At 53.0% G+C, this 21229-nt stretch overlaps 8 protein-coding genes across 8 annotated transcripts; 4 read left to right on the top strand and 4 right to left on the bottom strand.

The window, feature by feature from the left end:
• Positions 1-845: 845 nt before the first annotated feature.
• BD324DRAFT_637151 (hypothetical protein) lies at positions 846-4949 on the top strand. Its single transcript, XM_022016972.1, has 8 exons — positions 846-1451; positions 1500-2172; positions 2219-3065; positions 3104-3899; positions 3955-4154; positions 4218-4259; positions 4316-4402; positions 4474-4949. The coding sequence occupies exons 1-8, from the start codon at positions 1187-1189 to the stop codon at positions 4576-4578; spliced, it is 3015 nt and encodes a 1004-aa protein (XP_021868499.1). The 5' UTR covers positions 846-1186; the 3' UTR covers positions 4579-4949.
• An 873-nt stretch (positions 4950-5822) lies between these two features.
• On the top strand, positions 5823-12503 carry BD324DRAFT_653488 (hypothetical protein; the record flags this gene model as incomplete). Its single annotated transcript, XM_022018658.1, has 8 exons — positions 5823-5993; positions 6237-9604; positions 9647-9889; positions 9946-10096; positions 10139-10254; positions 10310-11255; positions 11307-12341; positions 12408-12503. 8 exons carry the CDS (start codon positions 5823-5825, stop codon positions 12501-12503), a joined length of 6126 nt encoding a protein of 2041 aa, XP_021868498.1.
• A 165-nt stretch (positions 12504-12668) lies between these two features.
• BD324DRAFT_683646 (hypothetical protein) lies at positions 12669-13727 on the bottom strand. Its single transcript, XM_022019194.1, has 2 exons — positions 13405-13727; positions 12669-13342 (listed from the first exon to the last, which is right to left on the bottom strand). Exons 1-2 carry the CDS (start codon positions 13654-13656, stop codon positions 12932-12934), a joined length of 663 nt encoding a protein of 220 aa, XP_021868497.1. The 5' UTR covers positions 13657-13727; the 3' UTR covers positions 12669-12931.
• A 114-nt stretch (positions 13728-13841) lies between these two features.
• Positions 13842-15512, top strand: BD324DRAFT_637144 (hypothetical protein). The gene is made up of 9 exons (XM_022016971.1): positions 13842-13967; positions 14021-14310; positions 14355-14483; positions 14533-14643; positions 14699-14786; positions 14835-14908; positions 14956-15183; positions 15234-15263; positions 15307-15512. The coding sequence occupies exons 1-9, from the start codon at positions 13904-13906 to the stop codon at positions 15436-15438; spliced, it is 1146 nt and encodes a 381-aa protein (XP_021868496.1). The 5' UTR covers positions 13842-13903; the 3' UTR covers positions 15439-15512.
• A 30-nt stretch (positions 15513-15542) lies between these two features.
• Positions 15543-18293, bottom strand: BD324DRAFT_610217 (ribonuclease H-like domain-containing protein; the record flags this gene model as incomplete). Its single annotated transcript, XM_022014195.1, has 6 exons — positions 15543-15622; positions 15671-16617; positions 16669-17137; positions 17180-17279; positions 17318-17962; positions 18009-18293. 6 exons carry the CDS (start codon positions 18291-18293, stop codon positions 15543-15545), a joined length of 2526 nt encoding a protein of 841 aa, XP_021868495.1.
• Positions 18278-19167, bottom strand: BD324DRAFT_172112 (hypothetical protein). Its single transcript, XM_022012091.1, has one exon. The coding sequence runs from the start codon at positions 19001-19003 to the stop codon at positions 18476-18478; it is 528 nt and encodes a 175-aa protein (XP_021868494.1). The 5' UTR covers positions 19004-19167; the 3' UTR covers positions 18278-18475.
• On the top strand, positions 18993-19808 carry BD324DRAFT_583915 (hypothetical protein; the record flags this gene model as incomplete). Its single annotated transcript, XM_022013645.1, has 2 exons — positions 18993-19547; positions 19593-19808. Coding segments are annotated over 2 exons (771 nt in total), but the record flags the coding sequence as incomplete, so codon positions are not given.
• Positions 19809-19986: 178 nt separating this feature from the next.
• Positions 19987-20893, bottom strand: BD324DRAFT_583841 (ferritin-like domain-domain-containing protein; the record flags this gene model as incomplete). The annotated part of the gene is made up of 3 exons (XM_022013640.1): positions 19987-20181; positions 20230-20715; positions 20762-20893. Coding segments are annotated over 3 exons (813 nt in total), but the record flags the coding sequence as incomplete, so codon positions are not given.
• Between the last annotated feature and the right edge of the window lie 336 nt (positions 20894-21229).

Genomic DNA, 21229 nt, shown 5'->3' with positions numbered 1-21229 from the left:
ATTATAATCCATGATCCGCCCGCCCCCTTTGTTACAAGCCCGGAAGCCATGACATTGGAAGCTCTGCTATGGGAAGCCGATTCACTCACAAGGTCTTGTCAGCTCATTTTATGGCGGGCAACCACACCAGGTTGATCATATGAATGAATCTATCGTTGGTCCTGTCAGAAGCTGGTCCGTAGAGTGCGTCGCTTGGGGGAAATACTCCAAGAGTCAGCGGGTGTAAATGCAGGCAGGAAGAGAGACGATGGTGTTCCATCACGCTGCAACCCCCGTCTCTATCTCATCGGTCTCTTCTCTGAGGACTGACTGACTATGTAGATGCACTGACAGGTTTGGGTCCGGTGGAAGGGATATTAGACCTCATTCCTGCTCTGACATCGTCACACTGTCGACCAGGACCAGTCCCCTGCCCCATACCCAAGGTATCAGAGCGGTGGATGCATCGGTCATCAATATGAGGCGGTATAAAGAGGACAGAGACCGACAGAGACTTGAGAAGCTGAAAAGAAACTCCCCCAGGTCATCTCACTTTCCTCTGAACAAGATCCTGGCCCTATCCCTCGGCTTGTTGAGACAATCCCAGCTGCACTCTTTCGAGCGATGCGCCTCATACGGCAAGACGAAGAGTGGCCCATCATGAAATTCATTCCTAGGCATCAGCTGATATGGTCCCTCGGAATGCCGTGGTCCACAAGGACGAATGCCTTGGACTATCAGTCATATCGCCCACGTGTGATCGCAATGGAAACGGCTGGGAGATGGATGTCGGCGACCTTGCAGGGATCTTTGGGTCATCAACGTTGCGTAGAGGAGGCCTTCTACAGTATACTGTCAGGCCGCGCTGCATGCATTGGACCATCAACAGTATCACATAGGGACTTGGACATCGTCCCCACGTGGACAACTTTCCCACGGACGTGCCCTTAACCCCGTTGCCGATCAGCGTCACCAGCGTTATTTTTGTGCGGCAACACCGCGGGTCAAACATTGTCATTCAAAGCTGCAAAGTAGACTCACGGTTAGCAAGGCGAAAGAGCATACCACAGCTGTTGTCTTGGAAGGCTGAGATGCTCTTCTGCCATCCTTGATTCGAATTGGCGGTCAATAAGAGGACGTCTTGAGTTTCAACCTGGTCTGGTCTGGTCCTCAGCCTCGGCAAAACAAAAGCAGAGTTCTCGTCGTGATGCTCGTCCGACGTCTCGTAACTTCGTCTCTCCGCCCCCGGGCAACATTGAGCCCAGTAGTTCATGCTAGAACCATCCCTAGCCACCTGTATACTCGGATCTCGCCACCTTCACGTCATGTTCACGACCAAATCACCAAGATGCAGACTCGCCACTTGTCATTCTCGACTATCCCACGGATGATGGCTAGGGCTTTCAAGGTGCCTCTGTACGGGGCTGCCATTGGCGCGGGAGGATTTGGCTATGCAAACTATAAACTTGAAGGTGAGTTCGACAAGATTCGGATCATTCTCTCTCTCATCAACGTTCTAGGCGTTCGGACAGCGACGAGTGATTTCTTGAACAATGTCTCTGATACCGTTTCGTCTGCGTATCATTCCACCTCGGCCAGTATCTCTTCGACTTTGTCCACCGCCTCGAGCATTTCTTCTTCCGTTGCGAATCAACTCTCAGAAACGATCAATGGCGTCGCAACCGATGCGAAGGATTCCGCAGGGACTTTTGCAGAGGGCACCAGGGAATGGTGGTCTGCTGTCAAGGAAAATCTACCGGATTGGTTTGGAGCCGATTCGTCGGGGGGACCTGCTGGCGCTGAGTCTGCCTCTGGCTCAGGATCAAGATCCGGAGGGAAAGGAGGAAGCAGCTGGAGACCTGGTGAAGGCCCTGGAGAACCATCGCCCTCACCCGAAGGAGGTGCTCTGCTTGGATTGCTCGGAGGTATGGCTTTGTCACAAGAAGACGAAGAGTCATCTGAACGAGAGAAGGAGCGGGAGAAGAGGTTGGAACAGCGAGCGGAAGACGATCACAAGGGACAGGAACATCAATTGTTGCAGCTGACCAAGAAGTTGATCGAGATTCGATCGGTACTACTCAGCGTGGATCAGAGCGATGCGTTAAAGCTGCCTTCCATCGTGGTCATTGGCAGCCAGAGTTCAGGGAAGAGCAGTGTACTCGAAGCCATCGTAGGACACGAGTTTCTGCCAAAGTGAGTCTTCCTTGTCCCTTCAGCTTGTGTCTAACTCGTGCTTCAGGGGCAACAACATGGTCACCCGTCGACCTATCGAATTGACATTAATTCACACATCGCCTGGCGCTGCATCATCTTCGACCACCCCTGCTGAGTACGGTGTCTTCCCGGGCTTGCCACATCTAGGCAAAGTCACTTCTTTCTCGACGATTCAAAAGACATTGACGGATCTAAACCTCGCTGTCCCTCACGAGTTGGCCGTGTCTGATGATCCCATCCAACTTCAAATCCACTCGCCTCATGTTCCGGATCTGACCCTGATCGATCTACCAGGATACATTCAACTCTCATCTATGGACCAACCGGATGCACTGAAAGAGAACATTTCAGCCTTGTGTGACAAGTATATCCGTGAACCCAATATCATCTTGGCCGTCTGTGCGGCCGATGTGGATCTCGCCAATTCTCCAGCGTTGCGATCTTCAAGACGCGTAGATCCGCTAGGGACGAGAACCATCGGAGTGGTTACTAAGATGGATCTGGTACCGCCCACTGTCGGTGCAGAGATCCTTCGAGGCGATCGATACCCTCTGCATCTGGGTTACATCGGCGTGGTGTGTAAAGCCCCTCCATCGGTTGGCGGTGGCGTCTTCAGATCACTCACTGGGGGGTCATCCGATTCGACGTCCAACGTCACTGGCGCGGTCCTGCGACGCGAAGATGAGTTCTTTGGTGGAAAGAATGCCAAAGTCTTTAGTGCGAAAGGGAGATCTGGGGAAAAGATCATGACGGGGACGGATACACTGAGAAGAAGGTTGATGGATGTTTTGGAGACGAGTATGGCAGCGAGTCTGCACGGAATCACAAATGCCGTACAATTGGAGCTGGAGGACGCGAGCTATCAATTCAAGGTGAGCGGGGGAAATTGCGAATCGAGCTGACAGCGCAGGTCCAATATAACGACCGGAGGATCACCTCTGAATCCTATGTCGCTGAGACGGTCGATGCGCTCAAATCTCGGTTCAAAGAATACACTTCTCAGTTCACACGACCCGCTGTTCGATCCAAGCTCAAGACCATGCTGGATGACAAGGTAATGAATATTCTGGAACAACTGTACTGGAACGATCCCCGAACGGCGGAACTATCTCGTCTGAGTGAAGATCGTCGATTGACACCGGAGGAGCTCGACGCTTATTGGAAATTCAAGCTTGAAACTGCATCTTCCCTCTTGACAAAGAGCGGGATTGGCCGAGATTCTACGGCAATGGTAGCGGAAGGCTTGAGACAGTTGATCGATTCTCTAGCCACTGGCGAGCCATTCACCTGGCACCCCGAAGCTTCGTCTCGGATCGTCGACTTTTCCCATGCCATCTTACGAGAACGCATGGGGATGACGGCGGATCAAGTCGAAAACTGTATCAAGCCATTTAAATATGAAGTCGAGGTGGATCCTAGGGAATGGGCAGCTGGAAGAGAAAGGGCAGAGGGCAAATTTGACGAGGAGATTGGACTGGTCGAGGGGAAACTCGGAGAAATTCGAAAGAGAGTAGGAGGTTCAAGGAGGTTAGGGGGGCTGATCAGGCATGTGGGTGATTTGGAAAAGGAAGAGGAGGAACGGAGGCAGAGGAGGATGAGCAGGTTGAGTCGAGCAGATGAGGCTGTGTCAGAACAGGAAGAAGGAGGCGATAGTGATGGAACCGTCCTAGACGCGTATAAATACTCGGCTGCTCAGATTGTCGATGGTGGGTTAGGACTTAACCCTCCTTTCAGGGATGTCTCGCTGACGTGCACGCACAGGTCGGAACGCCTTGCTATTGTCGAACCGCTTGACATTGCTCAAACTGCGATCCCAAGCTCTCAAATCGAGGCGATGCAAGACTGGTCCCGAACAAGCTGCATTCTGTCCCGAGGCGTTCTTGGCCGTCGTGGCAGACAAGCTGGCGTACACGAGCACGATGTTTATCAATATCGAGTTGTTGGAACAGTTCTTCTATCAGGTGGGCACGCCGGCAGACCCGTACAAGTGGTCGGGGTGGGCAGAGGCTGACTGAGTCCTCCAGTTCCCCCGCGAGATCGATTCGCGTATATTGTATGATCTGAATGTGAGTGCCAGGTTGCCATGGGTTTCCGCTGAGTGTTGACTCACCCGGCCGGCCAGCGCGATGAAATTGCAAAGTTTGCTCGTGAGAATCCAAAGATCAAGCAACATTTAGACCTTCAAGAGAGGAAAGACAAGCTAGAGCAGGTGAGCGAGATTCATGCGATGGGATCAGTTGGTCTTCGATCTGACACACACACTCCACCCCTCCCCCTCAGGTCATGAGATCCTTACAGAGTCTAGTCAATTTGCAACAAGAATCCAAGGGTGCAGGTGTTGGGTCCAGTCGTTCATCAGGCGGACTATTTACAAAGTTTTTCTGAGGTTCGCGACGTATTTGGTTATGAGCGTTGGAGACGGTATCTCCAGAATCCTGTTGTAGAGTCTGTACACGTAAGGACGTTTGCCCAATGCCACGACTCTTGGTTGGAAATCCTGGTTGGAATTCAATGATGATACCTGGGTTCGTGTTTAAGGGTTGTGGGTGGATGGGTGTGTGGCGCAGACTCGGACATGGGTGTAAATCTGTTTTGTGACCCATCAGCCTCTGCGTCATGCCAAAAGTGGGATTCAATAGATCGACCAGCATCAGCATCAGTAGTGGCAGCCGAAGTACAGAGGCTGCTGTCACGCCAGAACAGGACGCGACGCCTCCCTTCCTCCTCCCTCTCTCATGGATCTCTGCTCAATGTTGGTTCGACGCGTCTTGTGCACCACATTTCCCAAAAAAAAAATCAAAAAGAAGAAGACAAAAAACCGCCACACTCAAAAGGGGGTTTGAAACGGATGAATATGACTCAAAGTAGTAATTTCTTCCCTGAGTCGCGCGTACTTTGATTTGCTGCCAGCATTTTTGGGCACAGAGAGGCAGGGCAAGGGCTACTCATCGTTGACGCTCTCCTCTCTGTCTCATTGGATCAGGTCAGATCATCGTGGAAGATTGAACTCATCCATCCATCTGTCCATCACTTACCACTGGTGTCACGGCTTCTTATAGCCAGCCAGGTATTCCCGCCGCCTCCGACTATTGTGGTTGTTTTTTTTCAGTTCGCTCGACGCGCCGCGCGGTAAAGGGGCCTGCCTGGGAGTAGGTTATTATCCACCGTGCACACACTCTTGCATTCGCGTTGCATATTGGAGGAGATAGCTCCCTTGGTTTGTTCGCGACAGGCTGAAGACCCTTGGATCCAATTTTGGTCTCTTATGGTCAGATACTAGTTCCGAGGGAGAGTCAAGTCGTCTCAACGAACGGAGAAAAGAGCCAACGGGTGACACGCTTTGGACTCCATCAGGTATATCATTAATCTTAACGACTCGGTACGAACCAGACCCTGTGAGACGATCTCTGGGCTCCTTCCGCGGTACAGGATATCACAAAAGGCATCAACGTCACAAGCACCACCTTCGCAGCAGCAAAGGGAGCCAGCCAAAAATTGAACTCCATTGCTTCACATCGTCGCCCGTGTCATCTACCTTTCTTTACCATCCCCTCTTCGGCCCTTACTCGCCAAAACGTCGTCGTCTCACCATCCACCTGCGATCGATCCTACACAGGCTTATCTACACCATGTCTGCACCCATTATCAGTAACATCACGATACCGCCTGCTGCCGTTCAAGCGCCCGAACGAGCGAGTCGGATGCAATCTGCTCGATCGTCCAGACGAAAGGTGGGTAGTACAGCTCCGCAAGTCGTCTTGGGAGGTGGAGCTGGCGTCTTGGGATCGTCATCGAAAGATGTAAGTCATCCCGCTGTTCCGTCAAACCTTCCTGCGCTATCGGTATGCTCTTGAGCTGCGTGTGGAGAAGGGATGAAAGAAAGGATGCCACAGATTGCTTGACAATGGAGGGAGAGAGGACGAACTCTGAGAGAATCGAAGAATTCCACCGATGCTCCTGGCATATCAGCGCAGCAATTCACCCTCTCCCGATCCTTCTCCAGACATAGCGAGTAACTGACTCTAATCTTCGACGTGTTGCAGGTCCAATACGTCCCGCCGCCCTTTGCTGCTTCCTCCTCCTCCTCTGCGGCTACTGGACTGCCCCCCGTTCAATATCCTTCACCCTCATCGCAATCTTTCCCGAGTCCCATCTCGCCCCTTTTCCCCAACATGTATCGAGCGCCATCACCACTCCCACCACAGCTTACCGACTCCAACGCCACGACAAAATCTACCAGCGGCGCAGATCGCGATGTGGCTTCTGCACCCACCATGAGCTCAGTCTCATCCCTTTCCACAGCGGCATCGACATCTTCACGGACACTCAAGACGCCTCATTCAAAGATGGATCAGCATCACCACATGAAACACATGGCTCATCCATCCATCGTCTCTTCTTCCGATTCACACGATTCGCAGTCGCCAAGCAACTTTGAGTCTGACCCTCTCCCGCCGCTACCAAAGGAATTTGCCGCGATGCGAAGGGGTCAATCGGATGGAATAGCCGTCAGATCAAGAGATATGATGAGGCAAAGCAAGGTGGATCAAAAGAGTCCAACGCCTCTCCAGAGGACCGTCAAGACTGGCAATCGGACTTCCCCAACAGATACTGCTCGACCTTCTCCACCTCCATTCTCGAACGCTGTTCCCAAATCTACGACAGCCGGGCAGAACGAATCGTCTATCGAGCCCAGGCGCCCTCCGAGACCAAGGGGCACCACTCCGCCACATCTCGATCTGGGAAGGAACACAAAAGTCAATCAACGTCTGAGCCAAGATTGGATCCAAGTGGACTTCCCAGGCCCGTCAATGGAGCCCGAGCGACGGGAGCAGGGAAAGGCTCTGCAACACGCGCCTGACATTCTTAATCGCAAACCTTCGGGTCTCCCTGGGGCCGTCATGGTCCCCATGAAGGGCAGCCAGCCACAGCTGGACCTCGATGGATCTCTCGCTGGACCGACATCACGGCCAATGTACGAGCGATCCAATACCGCACCTCCCCTCTCTCCTCCGCCCCCAACCCAGCAAGACGAAGCGGAAACGTCTCGACCTCAACGGAAGGGTAGAGGGTCCTTGGATCAGTTCCGATCAAATTCGTCTGCCGAGATACCCATGTCTCAGCGTTCGAGGAAGATCTCTCACAGTACACCGCCAAGTGCCGTTTTAGAGTCTGCACCTGGATCAAATATTGGAAGATTAAACCCCTTCCGAACGGCCCCCAAGGCCTCTTCGGATGCGGTCGATGCTGGCAAGCGACCCTCTGCAGAGATGCCAGGACTCGTGGCCCCCCGCAGAGACGACGTCAGGGCTCTACAACAGGAGCAACAGCGTTCCTTGGGGGTCGCCTCAGGTCGAGGATCGCGTGACGAAGGTCGTGCCGTCTCAGCAGAGACTGAGCGGAAAGTCTCTGGTCTATCCATGAAGAAATCCACCGGCGCTCTCAAAGCCTTGTTCAATCGAGGCGTCAGTGGGAAAGGGAAAGAAAGGTCCGAGACACCACCACCGATGCCTGTACAACCTCAGTATCCAGCAGGACGACAGGATGACGTGGTATCTGAACTACCTTACGCCCGCCGAGGTAGTTCAGCTTCCCCGAATCGAGCTCTCGGCCGTGGGAAACGTCGATCGCCTAGTCCTGGTTCACCGACCCCTCCTCGAGGATTATCATCAGAAGGAGCAGGCGCCACGCGGCCTCATCCTCAACGGATCGAAAGTGATATAATGGCATCTAGACCATCATTCACTTCGGAAAGAGCCAACTACCCAGCTCCGCCTCTACAACGAACACGATCACACGGTGTCCAACCCGGTGCCACTAGTGCTCCGATGATTGGATCGAGGTCTGAGCCTCAGCCTGGTCCGAAGAAGATCGAACTGCGATCGCCTGTGGGGTTATTCACTCAGACTCAACCTCCTCCATTGGCTCAGCGAATGCCGGATAGGGACCTTCCCCCACTGCCTCTAACGCCTTTGAACTCTGCCCTGTCAGTCGGTCCGAATTCTGTGGAAACAAGTGAGGCGAAGAGTTCAGGAACCTCGCTCTTGTCTTTTGCGACTGCCAGAGAGAGTCCCTTGTCGGCCTCGGACGACTCGCGATCCATGTCATTGACAGCTGGAGACGTGGCGTCCACAAGCCCAGCTCAACTCCCGCCATCAGCGTCCTTGCATCTGCTCCAACTACCCAGTCTTGATCTCGAATTCGACTTGTCGTTTGACAAGATTGGCATGTCTCCCTCGACACCTAGACGACTTTCCCCAGGCAAAGCTCGACGGTCGCCTCGCTCCCCGCACAGTCCGTCACCTCAGCGATCGCTCACCACCAAAATTCCATCGACTCGAGTGTCGCCAGTGTTGAGGCGTCAGAACTCGGATCGTATCCTGGATAAGAGTGATCGGAGACGGTCAAAGAGCTTCGATGGGCCGACGGCGGGTCAGACGTTGGCGAATCTGTGGCGCGACGTTGGACCCGAGGGGTCATTCACGAGCCCTTCCATGGCTAGATACTTTGCCTCTAGCTCCAACTCTGCGCCAATGTTCTCACGACCTCTCGAACCAACTTCAAGCGATGATTCCATGGTTTCCATGTCAAATTCCGCCAGCTCATCCTCGACCACAACACCGCAGCCGTCGACACACCAACATTTGATCTACGAGGATTCGATGACTTGTCCTTCAGACTCCGTCAAAGCCATTCCGGACCATCTGCATCGGTCTATGCAAAGAAACGGTTGTGTAGAATATGGCTCCGAACCTTCATCTTCTGATCACGCTCGGACTCCCTCGAATACCTCCTCAATGCACGATACGGAATCTCCCTCACCGCCAAAGACTCCGCCTCAACATGCTCGGGCTCAGATTCGAGATTACGGTTTCACGTACGAGTCGTCCCCCCTCAGTGCTCCGACACCTAAAGCCATCACGCTGGCTCTGGGACACGAGTCGGATCCTGAATCAAGCTTTGCCCGACCGATCATGTTGAGCTCGCCACCAACCATTCCATTACCGCCCGCGCCTGTACCTCAGATCGCTCTTTCGCCAGTAGTGTCTCAAGAAGACCACGCCGTGCCTTTCACGCCGAAGAACAGAGTAGTCGACCTCGCGCCGAGTCCGCCAAGGAAATTGGTTATCCGTGCTGTCAGCGATGACAAGGTCTTGCCGACCGAGCCTGCTGGACCTCTTGTCGCTGGTGTTGCTCCGCCACGTACTCGTCCACCGACCACGTTGCCTGACTCGCCAAAAGCTGCAGAAGATGACGATAGTCATTTACGACCTGTAGGAGGTCCGACAGTCATCACTGTGCGCCCGGCACGAGCTTGGAGGCCGAGTATAGGACTGAAGTCAAAGAGTGTCTCGCCAGATGACCGAAGTCTCCGAGGTCTCGTTCAGGACCTTGAGACGATCGTCAACTCGTGAGTCCGGCGATGAGACTCTGTATGCTGACAGCAATTCAGATTCCGCGGACCAGCCTCTCTGATCTCTTCCTCCGAACGCTGCAACCTCGTCCGGTCGCAGCTATTGCCTCTGCTTGGCGAGATTGAAAAGAGACCCTACATGCCCAAAGACACCGTGACCAATCAAAGTCTCCGAGAGGTAGCTTTCGAATGGGCCGAGAGTCTCCTGTACGAGTTACGGGTGGAGCAAGCGGCTAATGAACGTGGAGCGTGTCTGGAAGGTCTCTCAGCAGTTATGGAGAGGTGAGGAAAGCGGCAGGCCAACGCAAAAGAAGTATCAGCTGATGATAGTTCCTCAGCCCTTGCCTTTCTCAGGTCGCGCTCAAAGACGATGCTCAGCATACCGTCCGATTCACCGACCTCATGATCAAGTGTATGAAGTTTGTCATGGGCAAGCTCGGCGCCAAAGGAGTGTTCCACAATACCCTGCTGTTCAGTGGACGATTCCTGGTGAGTTGAATCGTATGAGTCTAAGAGCTAACGACGCTCGAGGCATTTGCGTTTTTCCGTATTCCGCACGTTGCCGAGCAGCTCGTGACCGTTTTGCAATTACCTCGCGGCGCTCTCACGAGATTCACTCGGGCTGGATTGATGGGACCTGCGGTACCGTAAGTTCATAAGCTGACATACACCCCGATGACCAGTCTGATGCGTACCTTTCAGACCGCATGCCCGACCTCAGTATCCCAAGCATCTCTCGCCCCTCTGCTTGGACACTTGTGCGAGTTACACTTCCCGCCTGGCTGTGGTCTCGGCAGATTTCAGGAGCGATGAAGAGCGCGAAGCCTTCCTGTTCAAACCTGGGAACTGGTTGAGACGATGGCAATCTGACGATTCAGAGCTCTTCCCTGCGTTTTATCGAGCCTACCATCGACAACTGGCAGGCTACCTCGCCCCGGCCATTGAATATTATGAGACTCTTGGCGAGCCTGTGCCGCTTCAGATCTTGCTCCGTGCACCTGGGTACGCGCACCTGGCCACCATCTTTGCCAAAAAATCTCATGCGTATATCCTTGGATCCATCAACGCCGTGACGACCTCTTCTGCGAGTCAAGGATTCGACGCAACTGAATCTGCTGGCCTCAAAGCGAGTCAAAAACCTCCAGTCCTGGAGACTGCCAATCGACGATTGACCGAGACCATCTCAACCCTGATCAATACCCACATTGCTGTTCCCGATACTCGAGGTAAAGTCGTCGAATGTGATGGACAACAGCTCTGGTCTTCCATCCTCGATCACTGGACCAAGACGCTCATCGGCAAGACATCTTTGTACGCCCCCAAAGGTGTCTTCTCCCTGTTTGACCTTTTGGATGGGATCGTCGACCCTCCCCATGATCCAGTCACCGGCGAACGTCGTTTACGAGAGGTCTCTCTTTTGGACGTGCCTCACCTGATACACGTCATTCGCATCGTACTCAATCAGGCCGAGCACGCTTTGACCATCGTCAAGGTTGTCGCCTTTGTCTTTACGCATTGGGAAGTCCTCACTGCCCGATCGGAGGATCGAAAGGAGCTATGTCTGGGTCTGTTACTTGAAAAGTCATTGTTTGAACGATTGACCTTGTTCTGGTCTCAATCGGTCCGAAGTTATGTCCTGCGTCTTGTGGTGAGTACACCGAATCCATCTTGATGCGGCGCCTCACTGACGGGGTCGCAGGTGTTCCGCCTGGGGCACGTTCACACGACCAAGGAAGACGGTGTCAATCACGACGTCGAGATTGACTCTGTTCGATTGCTCCAGACTCGCCTGGAAAGGATCAGGAAACGATACGACGAGCTTGAACCGAAGGATGCTAACACGCCCATCGACCGGAATGACTCGCCATATCTCTCGTCAACCTTTGATGGCTTGCCCCGATCCAAATCCACCATCACCATGATCACTGACTCGCCACGCGGACCATCCAACAAAGCCGAGCGACTTCTCGGGCTAGGTTTCGGACAGATGGACAACAAGGGCCTGTCTGCTCTAGAAGTGGAGGATCACACGCGTATGGGCAAGGCGAAAGGATGGTTGAAAAAGAGCTTTGCGAATAAGAAGAAGGGTCGTGGTGGTGGTGGTGCTTCGCCTGCCTTGTCGGGTTCAGCCACTTCCTCGCCTAACAATTCGCCTCGAATGTCTCCATCGCCACAGATGGAGAACAGCGGATCCCTGTCATCCCCACTGCTAGGCATCAAGGAGCGGAAATCTCCCCGACCAAGCTTTGAATCGAGTCATACAAAAGGGCAAGGAGCCAAATCCAACCCGCCCGCCGTCTTATCTCTCGACTCGCCAGAGATGGAGGAGTACTCACCTCCGGGTGCTTCTCATCTCCCTACCATCTCAACGTCATCTCCTTCCGAGACGACCTCTCCGGGTGTCGGACTGGGACCTTCGGGCATTGCATTCGAGTTTGAACTCCCGACCATGTCACCTCGATCCGATACGTTTGACCCTACACCTACACCTTCGTCCCCTCGACGCAATTCTCAACCTCCCTCGCCACACAGTCCGCACATGTCCAGGTCATTCAGCAAACGATCGAGTCTGTTACCTCCGAACACAGCGAGTATCCTCGCTAGCGGATTGTCCTCGCCCATTTCGAGACGAAACGATTCGACAAAATATGACAAAGGCGAAGAAGGTTATCCTAAGAAATGGCACGCGTACGCTATTCGCATGCTGGCGGAATTGGAAGATGCTCAGAAAGAGGTGAGTTGACAGCATTTCTTTATTTGGCCATCTCGTGTCACGGTTGCTGACGCGTGGGACCCACAGTATGATGAATGGTGGTCGCCCGGTGGTGTGGGAACTGTAGATGGCGCTCCACCTCGATTGACAGTGGCGTGGCCGTTCCATGAAGGCGACGAGTGATAAGCGGGCGGAGACGCGAGAGCTGGGGGGAGGCTGGAGAGGAACGAAACTGTACTACTCGCATATAACGACTGCTTTGGACGAGGGGATAGATTTTACGGGCAAATCAGAGTGGTCACTTCCCGAACATCTATCTATACAACATCTTTTTCATTTCAATGTATATAACGCATACAGACTAAAATACGAGTGTTGGTCTGCGCGACCTGTCCCTTGGAACTACACAGCGAGGCGAGGCCGCAAGCTAGCGCGCCGTGGAGGTAGCCACTGGCATCAGGGAGGCCGCCAGCCCACGCGGCACGCCAGAGTTGTCATTGGTGCAGCCGAATGGCAGGGCAGGGCTGGGATTTGCTGAATGTCCCAAACTGTATCGACCAGCTTAAGTTACCAATTCGCTCCACCCATGGCAGAGGTATGCCATGCTTCCTCTAAACCTCCACCATCTCCTCATCCTCCACCTCTTCTTCTTCGTCCTCCTTTACTTTATCTTCCACCTCGCCAGTCACCTCCGCTGGCTCATGTCCAGGAGGTTCCAAGAGTGTTGACGCCCGACCATCATCAACAGGGTCCGGTCGCCCGTCCGCGTTATCCGCTGTTTTATCCCCCGCATACAGCTTTGCAATCTCCCTTGCGACCTCTTGTCGTTTCTCGTTGACCTCGCGTCGGACAGATCTGACCTCTTTATCTCTGCTGTCCACAGCTGAGACTTGGTCCGAGAGCAGAAGCAAGAGTTTGAGCTCATGGGTCATATCTCGAAGTGTCTGAGTAGAACGTATTAGGGATGAGAGTCGGAGCTGGAGTGGAAGAGGAGAGGAGGAGGCGGTGGCGTTGGTACCGATCTAGAGCGTGCAATGATCAGACTGGACATCTCACGTCTCCTCGGACTGAACATCCCACTTACATCCGCTAAATCAACTAGCTCTTTGAGCCCCTTGGCTAGACCTTTGACTTCCTTGTCAATCTTCGCATTCCAATCTTCGTGTGTCTTTTTCAACTCTGCAGTGTATCGACTGCCAGGGACCAAGTTATCCACTGGAAGTTCAAACGTCCTTGCTGATGATGAAAGGGGTTGATTGGTCCTGCCGAGTCGGCCAGAGGATGCAGACGGTATGGCACCCGGATTCAAGGCATCTGTCTGAAAAGGTCGTGACATGATGATAACTATATATTCCTCAGCAATCACCAGACGTCGTCTACACACAGCTCAAGCAGAGCAGCAGGTCGTCAACTCAGAGCATCAGGAGATGTTTCCCCGCAAGCTCACTCCCAATATTCCACGTGGCTATCTCCGGTCGATCGGACAATTGGGGCAACAGCTCTCTTTCTCGATGGTGTTGACTTGCTCCTTGCAACACTGATGTCTACGTGTCCTGATGTCATGAGCAAAGGCAGGACAGACTATGCTTCTCAAGAGGATATCAGGCCGACTGCCTCCGTATCTCGCCGACCTGATTCCAATTCTCGGCAAGCTCATCCTTCTCCTCTACGTGCAGTGCTGATTTGAGGACCTTCATCAGAGACCGCAGACATTCGAACCACGGAGAATGTCATGTTCACTCATGAATCGACCCTGAACTCTCTATTCCCTGCTATACCTCGGCACCTTCTCGACTTGCTGCGCGCACATTGTCTCGATGCCACTGCGCCGTCATTTCGCGATGGAACTGAGAGCCCGATGGCAGTATCCAGCAACGGAGTCGACCGGGTTTGGAGAGGTTGGGGTCCAGAAGAGCTTGACAAGCTATTGATGGATTGGGATGGCATTGGGATTCTCGAGATAGCTGGCCCACGACGAGCTGGCAAATCCGTGAGCCATCTCTCCAAGCTGACTCTCATCTTATGCATCTGCAGCTTCTGGCTCTCCATGCCGCTCTCAAGGTCCTGGTGAAGGATTCCCAAGCGACTTGCGTTTGGATTGATACAAGTGGCAGTTTTGATCCTCAGCGGGCCAAGTCTATCCTGTCCCTTGACTCGACGGAAGTACGTACTCGGAGCGCTTTGTCGTACAATTGACTGACGGTGTGTCAAGAACATTGAAGGAGTATTGAATAGACTAGTGGTGATGAGGTGTTTCTCCGTTGAGCCGGATATGCACGAGGCGTTCGGAAAGATCGAAGCTAGTCTCGAGGATAGCTCAGAGGTGAGTCGAGCCATCGCTGGGTCTGAGCTGAGCCCTTGGCTGAACCATTGCCCAGAACACAGATCAACCTCGCGTCAAGGTCATCGTGATTGACTCCATTACGAATCTCTTCAAAGACGCCTTGATGCCTACAACTTCGCAAGGTGGGGGGACTTTCAATGCCTTACGCATGACGCTAAGGATCTTCAAAGGTCACGCTGCGATGATCTCTCTGATGGCTGATCTAGCATCTGATCTGACATACAAATACGGTTTGCTGACCATGGTGAGTTCGTGTGGCCTTCAACTCACTGATCCGCCTCAATCGGTCAGATCACCAATTCCACCGCGTCAGCCTTGCCCTTCAATCCTCTTTCCAACTTTTCGGTCACAACTCTCAAGCCTGCGCTAGGTACAGCCTTTACTTATCATTCAGACATTTCATTGCTCGTTCAAGAGACGGGCAAGATTTTCGGAATGATTGATCCCGACGAGCGGGACAGAGTTCGCGCCGCTCCTGGACTGAGGGGTGTCGTGGAAGTCATAAAGAGTCGCGTGACAGTGAGCCTAGATATGTGTGTGTAGTCATCTCAGACTGAATCAGTCGTCAGCCATCTGGTAGCTGGGCGGTGTTCGAGACGGTAAGCGATTGGGTCGTATTTCAGATCGGCTCACGTTGGGTAGAACGGCGTCTCCCTTTTGAACGTCGTAGCACCTTCTCAGGAAGACATTCGGACTCTCAGAATGTCCGCAGGCCTTCCAACAGGTCAGCAGAGGCCTCTCATGGGACCATTGAGGGAGACTCTGGCTCCGTAGATCTGCATCATATGTGTGTGTGTTGTAAGATTGCATGGCATAATACAGGAATGTGAACGATGCAATAGAGATTTCTACACGTAATCGGCTGGGAACAGCTTCGGTCAATGGAAAGTCTTGCTCTTGTTGCCTCCCTTTGGCTCGCTGAGATCTTTGGCGACGGTACCGAATCTCGGTGTGATAACTATGGTGATGTCAGTAATTTGTCCTATGTCGCACCAGCCCAACTCACTCTCGGTTCCTCGCGCCTTGCTCTTCTTCGCCTTCCCTTTGACCTCAGCTGGAGCAGCGTCCAGCAAGCTAGGCGCTGACGCATAATCAAAGTCTTTAATCTCTTTCGGTGGATCCTCGTTGTTCATCCCTCTTGCCTTCTTCTCCTGTTTTCTCTTCGCACGCTCAATTTTTTTCGACTTCTTCCGCATGTTCCGAGAAACTTTGACCACGTCTTCATTGTCCTCAATTTCGCTGTCAGGCTTTTGACTTGCCGATCCGTCAATACGCGCAGGAGCAGGATCATCTGTTTTGTGACCGGTACCCAAGCTCGATTGTGCAGCGGAGGAGAAGGTATCCACTTCGTGTTTAGGATCAGCCGCGGGTTGAGCTTCATCTTGTTGACTGGGCAGCAACGCTCGATTTACCACTTCCTCCGACAGGATGTCCTCTTTCACAGCTGCCTGAACATCCACAAAGGTGGGTGAAGGAGACTTTCGGCGCTTTCGACTGTTGTCGGATGCGAGGGTCGGTCCAAAAAGGTCTGACGCCTCCTGAGCTGCCGTCGAGTTGGTAGCCGAACGCTCGACCTGGACAGTGGTTCCGAATAAGTCGCTCGACGATTCAATTGGAGTCTGATTCGGCTGTGTCGTACCCCACATGTCGGAGTCGCTTGGTTCTGCACTCGCTGTGGTGAAAGGCGGTGGCAGGGTGACTGAAGTGGGAGATGCTCGAGTCATGGCGTCTGGCAGTTTAGATCCCGCCTTTGGACGCTTGGTAGATTTTACGAGTATCTTGATCGCATCTGGACCATGTTTCTCCCAATCGGTCCTGGCGTCGAAGATAGCCTTCGAGATATCGTCTGCGTATTCGCGAGGGACGACAGCCATGACTTCTGCCATTTGAGAATCCGAGTTTGTCGCAGCTGTCTGGGCGAGATATCGCATAAAGTCATTACTCATGATGTAGCTAGACACTCGTCAGTGAGAAGCTGGCCACACGAGTCGGAGGGGGACCCACTGAGGAGATTCATCCTCACGCCTCGCCACCATGTCTCGCCAAACGTGAAGATGTTTGAAGAGGACGGCTGTCTCGGTTTGCACACCTTTGTAACCGAAAGCCATTTTCACCGCATGATACCAGCCAAAGGCGCCGTCTCCAGTACTGTAATCACTCTCTTCTGGTTGATACAGTTTGAGAGCAATCTCTTCAGAACGGCCCAAAACTTGTCGCATCGAGCCCTGGGGATTGACAGGTTCAGCGGCTTCGCCAGACACCTCCTCAACCGGCGTCGGCTGCCGTGACTTCTCCAAAAGCTCATTCCGGATCTTGTCGTATACGTACAGAAGGTAGTGAGTATCGGCTCGGGCATATTTGATCATTTCAGGGGTAAGGGGCCTGACCCGCCAATCCGCCATTTGCTGACCCTTGTCTAGTGTTATACCGCAAAATTTCGCGACCAATGCTTTCAGAGAACGTTGAGGGTATTCTATTCAAGATCAGTTACCTTCTTCGTGCCTCAGCGACCCACGTAGGAATGCAGCCGCCTGATGAGTATCAAAGAGGTTGACAATGTAAATTTGAAAATCCTTCTGCAGCCAGACAATATCCTGATCTGCACCTTGCAGTACCTGGGCAAGGTCAGTGCGCCCTCCGGGTGCATGCTCACCTTGACCACGCTAGGATCCACCATCACTCCGCCAAACTTGTCTTCGCTTATCAAACCCCTGAGCTTGATGACATCTACTATCCAATCTTTTTCCCTAGTGCTGATTTGCATCAAGCAGGTGAAACCAAAGTAGCTTCGGACATCATGGTGTTCCGTGTCCACAGCGATCTCCTTTGCCTTGACTAGTTCGGCTACCATGGCGCGGTATGCCTCGGGCGTCTCCACCAAGATGGCATCGTCCTCATCGATAGGTCGAGGGGGAATCGGAGGCGCAGACATGAACATGGCCGTAGGGTAACCGATATGTTCTGTCTCATATCGGTAAGGGTGTTGCCGTACCAAATGATGTCCCTTCTCGTTATCTGTGTCATCGGCTCTGGAGCTACCTTCGAATTCCAAGGGGACCAACGCGTGCGGTTTTGTCAGTAGGTGGGGGCGGAACGGACATGGAGGATTGTGGCGATAGGAATCGTACTTCTGCCTGTCCGGGAACTGAAGTTGAGGTTTTGATACGTGAGCTTTGACGGCCTTGAAAGTCCAAAAAGCGACCAGTGGCGGAATACGAGCATGACTTGGGCTGGCTGAGGATGAGACTTGAATCGCTGGACTTTTTTTCTGTCCAGAGACCTCGTCCAATCTGGAGGCCTATGTTCGATCAGCTGATACTCTGCACATAGATTGGCCAACTTACAGCATCCTCCAACAGGCCATTGACAACGTCCATGACGCCGCGTCTGTAGCCATCGACCACGTCCTCCTCATCCTCTATTTTTCTCCTCGCTTTGCCTTTACTACTAATGTCTGTTTGTACTTTCGCCAATAGACTATCAGCCAGCTTGAGTATGCGACTACTGGCTTCGTCCTGATCTTTTGCGAATTTCCGATGAAGTGTCCGATGAAATGAAAGATCCGACTTTGGCGGCAAAGCATTCGCATGCGTCGTCGCAACGTCTAGCAGATCGGTCAACCGCCTCATGAAAGGCACTAAGTCTTGAGGTAGGCTGACATTGATCTTCGTTGACCTGTCGCCCTCGATCGGAAGACACGGTCTAGACGGACCGGCTATTGAGGTCTGCATTGTCTCGGTGAGGAACTCTGAGACCTTTCCCAAGCTTCGGGCCAAGGTGCTCTCAACTCGAGCCCGTCGATTAGCCTCTTTCAGAAGGCAGATGGCTCTGCGGGAACGTATGGTACCAGAAAACCGAGGAGTCTGCTGAAAGCTGAGTTGCTTTCAAGAGTAGGAAGGCACTCTGATGGTGATTCTCGTAGCTCCAGCTTCTGTCCTCGCTCACACGATCGCGAGTAAGTCGCTCGTCGTTGTCGAATGAATGCTCGTTGCTGGGCTGGACCTACAAAAAATAATCCTTCGATCTGAAACGCGGAAGCAAATTTTTCGGAAATCCTCGTCGATTGATCGTCTGCGAAATTGTACAGAACCCCACCTTCGTACATCAGTAGCTCTGCTATTATAGGCCTCACATCTTCGAGACAATGCCTCCAAGACCAGCAAACGCCCTCTCCGCACCCAGAAATGGAGTCTATGGTCAGTTTATCAATGTGACTGAATTGTCGCAGGATCACTGATGCTCTCGCAGCGTGGAAGAGAAACTTTGCGACCCCATCTTCAACCTCCGTCGATGCAAACCAAGCTACCGCCTCCTCCTCATCCTCCTCATCGTCCTCCATCCCTCCGCCTCTACGTGCATCTCTGATATTATCTCGTCATCCCCTCATCCGAAGGACCCCATCGACTTTGGAGTTAACCTATCATGCCCACTCGTCTGCACTACGTCGAGCCATCTCCAATCCAGTTCCTGAGAACGTCTACTTCTCAAAAGGTTCGTTGGCTCATCGTCGGTTTCAAAAAGCAGAGTACGAGCGCGAGAAGGAAGCATTCGGCGCGGCCATAGCAGGGACACCCCCTGCTGTCGGTGATATTCCGCCAGAGAGACCATTGGAGATTCTGGAAAGAGATCATTGGGCCAAGCTTGACGCTGAGCGAGGGGAGAGAAGTCTAGAGAGGCACCCAGATCAAGAGATATTCTGCCTGATCAAGGAGAAAGAGAGCAAGAAGTGGGAATTCCCAACTCGAACATTGAAGGAGAATGACAGCCTGCATACGGCCGCTGAGCAGATCACGGGCGTGGGTGGAATTCTCGATGGCCAGACAATGGACACGTGGCTTGTGACCAAGAAGCCTGTGGGACTCACGCAGAAGGATGGTCAAAGGGTAAGTATCGAAGCCATCAAAGCAGTGCGGCTGACGCTTCCTCAGACGTTCTATCTTCGTTCGCACATTCTTGGCGGGGAGCCAAAATTATCCTCTTCCGGCCCCTGGAGCGATTTGGCGTGGTTGAATCTCTCTGAGCTGGAGGAACGACTCAAAGCTCAAGGCGATGAACCTCTGTGGGATGGAGTCAAAGCTATTTTCGGTGTACCAAAGATCCCAACATCCGAGCTGGGCTTCGACGAGGCAAGCTTGGAAGTATGAAGCTCGTTCATTCATGACAACACGTGTGTACCATTATATGCAAGTCGTGGGCACAGGCAAATGTCCTATGATAGTACAGAGTATGACGAGACACTGAAATGACCCGAAAGATATCCTGGCTAATTTTTCACATCGAGACCAAGATCCTTCCACAGGGTCAGTGGCGGAGACGGCTCGCTTAGAAGTTGGGGGCAGGGTTGGGGACCTTGGAGGTGAAGGGGTTGTTGAGGATCATGGGTCCGGCAACGATGTTCGAGTCGCTGACACCAGAGTTGGTGCTCGAGGTGGTCAAGACGGCGTAGGAGATTCCTTGGGGTTGAGGAAGTCCCTGGACCTTTCCGTTCACAACAGGGAAGACATTGGAGTCGAGACCCTGTGTGGCATGTTAGCTGACAGCCACCAATTTATTGTGGATACTCACCGAGACGAGCTGAACATAGGTGTTGGCAGTCGAAGCGGTAGTGGTGATGGTTCCGTCAGTTCCAATGGTCAAGGCGGGGAAGGCCTGGACGGGGAGGGTGGGGTTGGTCGAAGGGCACGAGCTGATGAATTCAGCGGCGATGGTGTAGACTTCGTCAAAGTCAAGAGGGGTGTCCTCGGGACCAGACCAAGGCTGGTTCTTGCTGACGGATGAACTGAGCCATCCTTGGTGACGAGCCTCGGTGGTGAGGATAGATCCGGCAACAGTAACGTAGGCGGGCTCAGTGATGGAGGAGGCGGCTCCGAGGTAGGCGGAGACTCCGACGTTCTCGATCAGAGTGGCGTAACCGATGAAGGCGTTGACGTCGGCCATGGCAGCGTCAAAGTTGTAAGTGCATGGCTGGGTGGCGGCACTTCCGAGGGCTCCAGAGAGGAGAGCGACGTGCTGGGCTTCGTGGCCTCCGATCTGGACAATTCGGTTTCGGACCTGCTAAGGGTTAGCGTTGATCATACTACTTGACAAGCAGACACACCCAGTCAGGGTATCCGGCGTTCTCAAAGTCGGATTGGGCAAACTTGGCGAGACCCATAGAGTAGAAGGCATTCTCAAGGTTCTCGAGGGTCAAGGCGTATTGGAGAATGTCGCTGGAGACTGGTATCAGTGCCACATTCAGACCAACATTCCCCTCCCCTCACTCACGTGTCCGAGATGGCCTTCTTGGTGAGGGGGGCAGCAGTGGCCACCATGGCGGTGAGAACAGCAGCAGCGATGGAAGCACGCATTTTGATTCAATTGAGTGGGGTTGTTGGTTGGTTGGTTGAAAGAGTGTGAGGTGTCCGAGGACCTGATGATTTTATTTTTGGGAAGATTGTTTGTTTAGTGGATGAAGAAATGGGATTGAGCCAGACAACGACCTGTATATATAATCATTCCGGGGGGACCTCCCTCGGGAGGTATGAGACGATCGGAGGCCTCCAGCGCAAAACATGTTTCGATCATC

The sequence above is a fragment of the Kockovaella imperatae genome (genome assembly GCF_002102565.1).
Source record: "Kockovaella imperatae strain NRRL Y-17943 chromosome Unknown BD324scaffold_15, whole genome shotgun sequence".
In the NCBI taxonomy this organism is placed as follows: Eukaryota; Fungi; Basidiomycota; class Tremellomycetes; order Tremellales; family Cuniculitremaceae; genus Kockovaella; species Kockovaella imperatae.
Note: the sequence above shows the minus strand (reverse complement) of the source record. Positions and strands in the feature narration are given on the sequence as shown.